Consider the following 10,524-nt stretch of genomic DNA (forward strand, 5'->3'; position numbering starts at 1 on the left):
ATGATTAATTCATTGCATTGGGTGTTGAGATCTTGAAAGTTGCCATTTGTCGTGACTTCCTTTCATATGCACAGCAACTTTCATCTACCTTTACAGAGTTTTTTGTTTAACAAAGCCTGCAGGAGTGCAACAATTAATCACAAGGGGCTGAGATATTGTGCTTTTGGTTTTTCATGAAATATCAGGATTTTTGTACTTGCATGTGGTTAACCAATCATATCAATAACAATGCTTAAGAAACAAAACATCACAAACGTAGTCACATACTGCCTATACACGCACAGGCACTCAAACAAGCAGGCATGCACATGTGGAACCATCTCTAATTAGTGCAGAGAGGCTTTTGGTCTGCTACGCAGAGAAAACTATGTGGAGTAATAAATATTCTAAGTGAGATATGGGGGTTTCACTACATTACTAGACTCACCAGAGCAGATGTTATGACACCTCCCTTAGCGCTGCTTTTCACGGTGCTGTGGTCGTTAGCTGCATACTCTGTATGTCTTGTTGCATAACATGTAGACAATTACACAACAGTCCCATTTATACCTCGAGTTTTGCTTCAGGACGCACACACACACACACACACACACACACACACACACACACACACACACACACGCAGAACAGCTTGCCCAAAGCAAACAAAGCCAGCAAATTTCTGTTTGATGTTCATTACTTTTGATCATAAGGGATCTCAGTTTTTGTCCATGGACATGGCAGAGGCAGAATGAAAACAATGTCATCATTATGAACCTACAGGAAGCATGAGTGCTGTAGTTGCAAAATACACATAAGTAACCAGAGGGGAGAACGACTCTTCTGCTGAATCAACCAACAAATCCTCACTACCAATCACCACTACCGCTGGGTTCTGTACTTGTGTTTTACTAACACCGTCTGTGTTTATTGGTCTATTTATTGCAGAGGCCCCAGTCTCCAAGTCTGGTCAAGGCTTTTCTGGAGCTCCCCGCATCCAGAGGCAGGAGCAGGTCATCCACCTCTCCCCGAAGAAGGGCAGCCAGGTCAGGCTTTACACCTGTCTTACACTATTTACTTATACCCTCAGATTTTTGACAGTACAGTTTAATTGCTCTGCAACACTCTTTTTTTTCCAAGTTTTGGGTCTCAGATGATTGACAGTTTCATTTTATTAAGGAGTTCTGTATCCCTATTAAAATACAGTGATTGCTTCATTTTATTAAGGACTTCTGTATCCCTAACAACATACAGTTTAAATTTAATTCTGTTATCATACTTAATAAATGTATAGCCAGGTGTTTTTTGTAATTTTAATGATGTGGTGGTCACCAATAAAAAAAAATGATGTTTTCACAACATGAAAATCTCCCTCACCTGTCATTTACCTAGGGCTGGGTACCAAATTCAATAGTTTTATAATACTTTTAAAGCAGCTGAAGACATGAAAGTGGAGAGAGAGGGGGTGAACGACATTCAGCAAACGGCCATAGGTCAGAGTCGAACCTAGGACTGTTACAAGGAGTAAAGGCAAAAATGTTAACAACACGGATCCCTACATTTACCCTTGCTCTTCCACTTTCTGTTTGTCCTGGCAGTCTGACGGCCCTTACTCTGGGCACTCCAGCAGTAACACTCTATCCAGCACAGCTTCCAGCGGGGGACACAGTGACAGCGATAAATGGTACGAAATGGGAGCGGGTGGAGGCTCCAGCGGTGACCAGGGTGAGCCAGAGCCCAACGGCCTGGGTGGAGGGGGCTACCTGCAGGGGGCTTCAGCCGACAGCGGCATCGACACTAGCTCTTATGGAGCCTCCCACCACACACACTCCCACTCTCATCACGGCAGCACCACCTCCCTGCTGGCTCCCAGCGGAGGCAGGGAAAGCAGGGAGCGGACGGTGTCCCCATGGCACAGCCCCACCGAGGGAGGACGCAGGATGCTGGAGAGGTCGCCAGCTGCAGCCGAGTCCCCGGGCCCTCCAGCAGAAAGGAGCCAGGACGGCACAGGCCGAACCCCACCTACCCATCTCCTTGTTAGAGACAGCAGTACCTACAGTCTGAGTGAGGCTGGATCACACTCGAGGTCTGTCCATGTGTTTTTGTATATTTCTAAGTGTTTGAGGGGGGGTTAGTATGTCTATGCAAAACTGGAAGTACAGTACACAACTTTGTATTTAAGGGAGTGCTTACAAACTGATTTTAGCGGTTGTGATAGGATTAACAAGTTAAGACAAAACAATTTGGCATGTTTATTACTTTTACTTTTCTCAAAGCGTTTCTTTTTCTTGAAAATAGCAACTCTAAAAAAAAAAAAACTACAAAAATGAAACCATCTGAGGACTCGTTGGTTGAACTGCTTACTGTGCATTTACATGAACACCCTGTTATGAGAGGCAACGGGTAGGTACTGCTTGGTTTTTAAAGCCAAAAAGGTTGAGAGACAGTGCTTTAAATACACCCAGTGGAGTAGAAAGAAAAAAGGAATGTTTACATTTAGTGTCTCTTACCAAAACTCATTGTGCGTATTCTTGAGGCCTAAAAAAGTATGCCTAGCCTACTTCTTTCTCAAAAACGTCCTACTCAACTTAAAGAACTGTGAAAGAAACCTGAAAAAAAAAAAAATGTCGCAGAATGAGGTAATCAGCATCTGTCAGTCAGCGTTCTGTTTTTAATAAATACTTATCATTGTGTCACTGTAACTTCAATAGGACAAGCAGTTGACCAATAGCAACCACAAAGAAATATGCACAAAAACATAAATAACACAACCAGTTGCAAACAGGGTAATACAGATATGAAAGTGCTTCCAGGAGCACTGAATATTAAGGAATAAAGTTTAAATCTAAAGTTGCATCCTACAGCTTTATCTAATTTCAGTTCCAATTTCAAATTTGACCTCTTCCACCTAATCATTGTGTCAGGGCAGTATTTGTCTGACCTCTGCAACATGTTTCCAATTCTTAATGTTCGACTCAATATTACTTCGCCCGAGAGGAACACACACTGGACCACCTCCCTCTCAATGAGTCTTTCCCGGAAACCAAGCACGGGGGCAATTTGAACTCCCTCTTATCTTTCCACATTAGGCTTCAGGAAGTGTGGAACATGTGTTCAACTTTTCATAGAGGAACTGGTTTCCAGAGCTGAGAAAATTCCAGTGTCTTGCGCTTCCTGTTTGAGCAAGTCTATTCACTCGTTCAGATACAGTTACAGTTCATGACCTGGGCATCACCTGTTCAGCATTTAAGCTCCATTTGGATTCTGTGGTGTGGTGGAGGGGGAATAAGAGAGCTCTGAAATGAGTTTGACTGCAGGTGAAACTATAATTTTCCAACTGTATCTCAATAATGGAAATTCCTAGATGATTAGAATGTTACACTATTCCGATTTGTCTTAATTCTTGCCTTAAGACTTAAACACAACGTGAAACTAATGGGATAAACGTGTTCAGATTCTTATTTCTAAACAATATAGAATCCAAGTAAGCTATAACAAAATCTTGTAATTGCCTTAAAATGGTTTCTTTCTCTTATGATCCTTTTTTTATATACCTTTCATCAGTGTCTAAGCTTGTCTTATTTGTGGTGTATTGCCATGATGCTCATTCTGCCCCCTCTCTGTCCAATCAGTGCCAGGCACTCAGGCCACAGCTCCCCAAGAGACGAGTCCTCCCCTTCAACCCCCTCCCCCTCATCCCAGTCCTCACCATCCCCTGGGCCCAAGAGCTTCTACCCCCGCCAAGGAGCTCAGTCCAAGTACCTGATTGGTTGGAGGAAACCCGGTTCCACCATTAATTCTGTTGACTTTGGAGACACACGCAAGTAAGGAGAAATACTTGTATATAAACTAGGAAACAATCAAGTGGGTCTTTAATTGTTGTTCCCAATCCAGCGGTGGTTTAAAACTGTTGCACATATTTACATTAATGTTCCAACCAGAGTTTAAAAAGAAATGTATTCATTAGCTGACCCTCATTGCAACATTAAATTTTTTACGGTGTTTTGGTCCTGGTGGATGCTGGTACATGTGGTTTTGTAGCAGCATACCTAATGTACCTACCTTCCTGCAGGGAGTTGACAAATAAACAAGAACCCTTTTACAATATTATGCAATGTATTCACAACCACAATAATGCTCAATCAATACTCCCCTTTGTAAAAGCTTATAATGTCGCATTTATGTTGAGACCGGAGAGAGGTGATGATGCAGTGTTTATTTTTCTCATCATCCCTATATTTATATTGCGCTCACAAAATTGAGCATTATTAGCTTTACAATGACAGTATTTATTGGATTTATTTATTGCTCTGCAACACTGCATTTGATCCTATTACTTATCAACCCACTGTGCTTTCCTATTAATGTCTTTTGGTATCAATCATATACATGTTACTTGATTACCCCCTTGTGGTTGAAGATGCTATTACACTGAAGTCTTAAATGATGCAGTAACTGAATGCAGTTTCCCAATTATAGGCTCTATTGGAGACGCTGAATGACCACATAACATAACTGTTCATCAGTGGTATTTGTTAGAATAAAGGAACATGAGAGTATCAGTGCAGCGTGCATAATTTGTCTCATGATTGTGGTTGATTAATTGTCTCTGACTGCGTCCGTGTGTTTATTAGGAAGTCTCCAGGAGAGAGTGGAGGGGACATTGTTCCAACCCCAGCAGCCAGGCCCTCTCTTCGGGATATGCACTCGCCTCAGCCTCATGCTAAATCTACTATTGAGGAAGATGTGAAGCGACACAGTGCCCCAGACAGCCCTCCACCGCCACGCAGACATAAGGAAAAGGTACATCTGATGGCTTGTTTGTAAAATCTTATTACAGGCACAACCCGTTAATAGACACATGGCAACATATTGTGAATGACTTGACTGCTAGCCATGTTTCTATGATCTTTTAGATCTATGTAGATCCTGTGTTTTAGTAATTTTACAAAAACACTTCAATTCCCTCCCCCCTCCTGCAGCACCACCAGAAATCACCACCAAGCCAGCCTCTCAGCCACCGTCGCTCACTGCATCGCACCCTGTCTGATGAGAGTATCTATCGTGGCCAGCGCCTTCCTCCTTTGTGCGACTCAGTGGCTGACCCGGCACTCAGTGGTGATGTTCTCTTCAGCTGCTCCACCCTCCCACGCTCACCTACAACCCGTGGAGTTCCCCTCCGACGGCCTTCATATAAGCTGGGAGTCAAACTCCACGGTAAGAAAGAGATTTCTTGCTCATAAAGGTCTTTATAACAGCTGGAGTCCATTCACATTCCATGGATGTTTGCAGGTGCTTCTATCAATTTTCACAGACTTTATTTTGTAACCATAGTTCATGTTATGTGGCCATTTTATCCAAAGAGGTCCAGCAGTGAAGGAATAGATGGTTAATACATCCTAACTAAGTCATGTGATTTGTTTTTAATTATGAAATAATGTAACTGTAATAAACTGAAAGTGTGTGTCTGATTTGGCTGAATTCCAGATACGTGTCTGCTGCCCCCTTTTGATTGAAAATACAAAAAGGCCAAAAAAAAGATAGTTTGAGATTCAGATCTTTCCACAACCTAATTTCTGTTTATAGGTGACCTTTCAGCATCTGACACCTCATTGGTGGATTTGGTGGAGCGCCATCGTGGACCCCTCCCTCAGGAGCTGATGCCCCTCCCGTCTCAAGACAGGGACAGCCCCCTTGAGTGGACACACCTGGTGGATGTGGCCAGTACATTTGAGAGTGAAAGAAACACACACTACGGTATTACTAATAAGTGCACACATTTCTTTCCTTTTATGTGGTATTTGTCCTTTGCACAAGTACACTAAAATAAGCACTTGGCTTCAGGGAATTCTGTATATTATGATTATAAATTATAAATAAATAAGTAATAATAAAGATAACGTCAAATTAGCATAGGTTGTGTCCAGTTATTGTGATGTAGCCTGCCATCACATTATTAATAGTCTTAACTACTTTTCCAGTTAGAGGCATTTCTTATTTCTTACGCACCTGCCTCTAATTTTGTGTGTTTGTAACTTAGATTTTTCCCTTCGACTTGAATTTTCACCTTTTGTCCATTTCTTTCTTCTTCCAGTCCAGAGAAGTTATGTGTTTGGAGATTCAAACCACCGAAATAGTGGCGCCTCCAGTCCCCAACAGACCCACATAGACCTGCAGCCTGCTCCACTGTCACGGCCCTCATCTAGGTAACACCACACCCACGCGCTCTTTACCAGTTGGTTTCAACATTTTATTTACTTCCATTTACACCATACCCTAATAATACCTAAAAGAAAATGCAAATACCAAAGTCCAAAATCCTCACACACAAGAAATATGCAGGACACAGGACTGCATCTGTTGCAACCAAACAAGACACAGATTACAAGTGTTGCCTGTTGATTTCCTTTTTGAAGGGAAATATGTAATTCACTACCTCATCTGTAAAGCTAATCATAGTTACCTACCACTAAAAAAAAGACTAGCTCAATTGAGTTAATAAGTCTTCTCATTGTACAGCTACTGTTAAGATTGTTATTACCGTATTGGTCCAAATATAAGACGTTTTTGTGTGTGTGTGTATTCGTGTGTGTGTATTCGTGTGTGTGTGTGTGCACACACACACACACACACACACACTATTTGGCAGAGTCTTCAGGTCATAACTGGAAAAAATGATCTGCTCTCTATTATTGAGAGTATTAACAAGGCCAACTACTAGGGCTGCATGATTCAGAAAATTTAAAGTTGAAAAACAATTCTCAATCATTTTTTAATCGGCAGAGCTTGAATCGATTCATGTAATAAAAAAACTACCAACTACTGTACATGTTTTCTTTGTTATCCACAGTGAGGGTCACATAGGGCTGGAGAGGAAGGTGACTAAGCTGGAGGCCATGGTGAAGATGCTCCAGGAGGACCTGAAGAAGGTGGGAGAGAACACGCGCAAACATAAACATACAGTCAGGTCCATAAATATTGGGACATCAACACAGTTCTAATCTTTTTGGCTCTATACACCACCACAATGGAGTTTAAATGAAATGACTTTCAGCTTTAATTCGAGGGAAATTACATTCAAAACAGTTGAACAGTGTTGGAATTAAAACAGTTTGTACTGTATATGTGCCACCCATTTTTTAAGGGACCAAGACCAATAGTTCTTGATCTGGCCAACTGTTATGAAGGGTGTTTTCTTCGCTGGGGAAAGAATTCTTTGGTCATCCACCACAGTTTTCCGTGGTCTTCCGGGTCTTTTGGTGTTGCTGAATGTTACAAACAGTTGATTTGCCCATACCTAATGTTTTTGCTATCTCTCTGATGGGTGTGTTTTGATTTTTCAGCCTAATGATGGCTTGCTTCACTGATAGTGAAAGCTCTTTGGATCTCATATTGAGAGTTGACAGCAACAGATTCCAAATGCAAATAGACCACTTGAAATGAACTCTGGACCTTTTATCTGCTCCTTGTAAATGGGATAATGAGGGAATAACACACACCTGACCATGGAAGAGCTGAGCAGCCAATTGTCACATTACTTTTGGTCCTTTAAAAAAATGGGAGGCACAAATACAAACTGTTGTAATTACTACACCGTTCACCTAATTTGGATGTAAATACCCTCAAATTAAAGTTGAAAGTCTGAAGTTAAAGCACATCTTGTTTTTTTTATTTCAAATCCATTGTGGTGGTATAGAGCCAAAAAGATTAGAATTGTTGATGTCCCGATATTTATGGACCATACTGTATACAGTACATATGCATGATATTGATTTTTTTTGTCTATCAAGAATGCTTATCTGAATGTTTACAACTTCAACTCTGTGTTGTGCTGAAAGATAATGTTCTGGCTCTCCTTCTCAGTAGTTGTGCCAGTAGGGATGAAAAATGAAAGCCCACGTTGATTTGCATACAGTGGATTGTGGCACATGGAGCCGGGGTTGTAAATAAATGAAGTTGCCATTTTCAAACTGGCTAGGGACAACAGATGACAATTATCCTGCTGAGCTAACTCTGACTCATATTCAGTTGCTTTGCTGTTGATTAATGAGCAGTGTCCCTGTCAAATAAATTAAATAAATATTTTGTCTATAATAGAAAATACTAATACTAAAAAAAAAAAGTGTTTTCACCCACAACATTGCTGCCGTCTGGTTGTGATTTATTTAAAATATAAAATATAGAAACATTGAAAAGCGTTTAGCTGTTTGCATTTTTTATGTTTAAAGGAGGAACGGATCGTTTTGACACCAGGGAAACTAATATTCTTCACTCTAACCTTTTTTAACCACCCTCCAGCCAGTAGCAATGAGCTTGCTGCTGACTGACAGCAGGAAGCAGAACTCCACACAGTTTCAGTGTGTCCTTACCTGTTCATGCACCCAACTAGGGATTTAGTTTTGTTGTGCTTTTGGCGGATTCAAAATGTCAACTCATAAAATCTACCCACAAAGCCCTTGAGTTGTATGTAGTGGGACTCACTGAGATGTTTATGTAAACACCTAACAGTGTTTATTATATTTATACAGAGAGGACGGTGTTTAGATTGAGTCTTGCATGTTTTTGTTTTTAGATTTTATGCTTTACCTACATTGTTCTTATGAGGCACTCATTCTATTATCTATATTGTTATCTATTTTTTTTCTTCCAAATTGAATTTCTCAATAGCTTGTTTAGTTTATTAACTTTGTCCATCTTCCGCAGGAGCGTGAAGAGAAGGTCCGACTTCAGGGTCAGATCAAGAGGCTGTGGGAGGACAACCAGAGACTGCAGGAGGAGTCCCAGACCTCTGCCGCTAAGCTCAAAAAGTTCACAGAGTGGGTCTTTAACACCATCGACATGAACTGACTCCGACTTGCACATTTTAACACACACACACGCACACGCACGCACACACACACACGCACATCACACACAGTCTGGACGCAGAGGGGGAAGACACTGTGCACAAGAACAGTGGAGACTTGTTGTTGGACTCAATTAGCCTGATGCTGAACCTTCTGACCATCTTCCATTGGCTTCAGACATCGGCGGCTAATATTGTCTACCAGCCTCAGTCTCCACTGAGCCCACTGTTAAACCTCTCAGGATGACACACAAGAAAAATTGGCGTTTTTCATCAGATTATGAAGGACTGACCTCTACTCTCCAATGGGACCACGAGAGGGTTGCTGAATTGATGTTTCTCTCATCTCGCTGTGCCAAAATAGTTTTTGCAAAATTGCCAACAAAGAGGAAGCTCTTCTCCTCCCTCCTCTTTCTCAAGAGGTCAGCCATGCTTTCTTTCTCTGTGGATGTGCATCTCTTTTTTCTTATGTTGCCCAGCTTGTCCTAAAAGGTGACTTAAGTCCTTTGTGCTAAACCAAACCCGCCACAGCAAAGGGTAGCAGAGACATCCATGTGACTTTAAGTAAAAACGTCTCTGAAAATGCCAAGCAAACTCAGACGGGTACACAACAAATCTGCCAGCCCACACACACACACACACACACACACACACACACACACACACACACACACACACAGAGAGAGAGAGTAATGAATGTGAAGTTTCAAGACCACGGGATACAGGAGAGGTTTCCATTTCCTTCACATGTAAATGGAAAGAATTTTAGTGTTGTTCTCTCCTTAAAGCCAACGACATGGAAGCAGGACAATCTGCCTCTGAACAGGAGGGAAACATGGATTTGTACAGTGTTTAAAAAAAAAAAACTTCTCCTCTGTGTCACTCAGATTGGGATTACAGAATCCTGTCTGTCTCTACAGCACAAACCCACACCTGACAGAGGAGTATATTTATAAGCCATCGGCAAGTGGTGCCATTAAACATAACTGATATCCAGAGTGCTTTGGTCCAGCCCAATTGTATGTGTCTTAAAAGCAATAGGAAGGAGTCATGACTCCTGTCTTTTCAATTAAAGGGAGAGTTTGCTCTAAGAAGAAGTTCAATTTGTGAAAAGATGTTCTCAAAGTTGTTACACTTAGAACATCAGCCTCTGCTGCACAAGAGCCTCCCATCTTCTTTCTTTGAAGCAGCGGAAAAGTGAAGAGAGGACTCTACTCACCATCCCACTGTCTGGAATACAGAGAGCCAGCTCATAAGAAATGACAGACGTTTTTTGGGAGGGAAACGTAAGAGGGGACTTTTTTCCCAGGTTAATTTATTTCCTTGTATTATAATTCCAATAAATAAGTTGTTTTATTCGTACAGTACAACTGGCATCAGTGTTTAGTTCCTCAAGAAAAAGATCACTAGCTATGTTAATTTAATGGCTTTCTTTCTTAACTATATGCTTTTTATTCTGTATATGTTGTATTTTGTGGTGCCCAAGCCTGCTGTCATGTTGCTTACAGTGCCCTCTAGTGAACATCAGTGGAAATGTCATGAATATTAAATTTGCTCACTAATTTTTCCCACGCCTTTTTAACAACCAGTCAGACGTCGACCGGGAGGCAACACAAACACGGATTAGGAAAACAAAACCGAATTCAACTTTGAGAGACAATCAAAGCTTAAAGTAAAATGTTGATTTTTGATGAAGGGCG

General features: G+C 41.3%; 1 protein-coding gene across 4 annotated transcripts in view; it reads left to right on the forward strand.

Annotated features, from left to right (window-relative positions):
* The window catches only part of sipa1l1 (signal-induced proliferation-associated 1 like 1), a 78,405-nt gene extending 67,881 nt beyond the window's left edge, over positions 1-10,524 (forward strand). For all 4 annotated transcript variants that reach the window (XM_034900086.1, XM_034900089.1, XM_034900087.1 and 1 more), the window contains 9 exons: positions 928-1,025; positions 1,578-2,065; positions 3,612-3,803; positions 4,614-4,782; positions 4,962-5,196; positions 5,566-5,736; positions 6,074-6,185; positions 6,830-6,908; positions 8,683-10,524. In XM_034900086.1, coding sequence (XP_034755977.1) covers positions 928-1,025; positions 1,578-2,065; positions 3,612-3,803; positions 4,614-4,782; positions 4,962-5,196; positions 5,566-5,736; positions 6,074-6,185; positions 6,830-6,908; positions 8,683-8,826 — 1,688 coding nt within the window. In that variant the 3' untranslated portion in view covers positions 8,827-10,524. The remainder of the gene's footprint in view (positions 1-927; positions 1,026-1,577; positions 2,066-3,611; positions 3,804-4,613; positions 4,783-4,961; positions 5,197-5,565; positions 5,737-6,073; positions 6,186-6,829; positions 6,909-8,682) is intronic.

This window comes from Etheostoma cragini, chromosome 18, assembly GCF_013103735.1.
Source record: "Etheostoma cragini isolate CJK2018 chromosome 18, CSU_Ecrag_1.0, whole genome shotgun sequence".
Lineage (NCBI taxonomy): Eukaryota > Metazoa > Chordata > Actinopteri > Perciformes > Percidae > Etheostoma > Etheostoma cragini.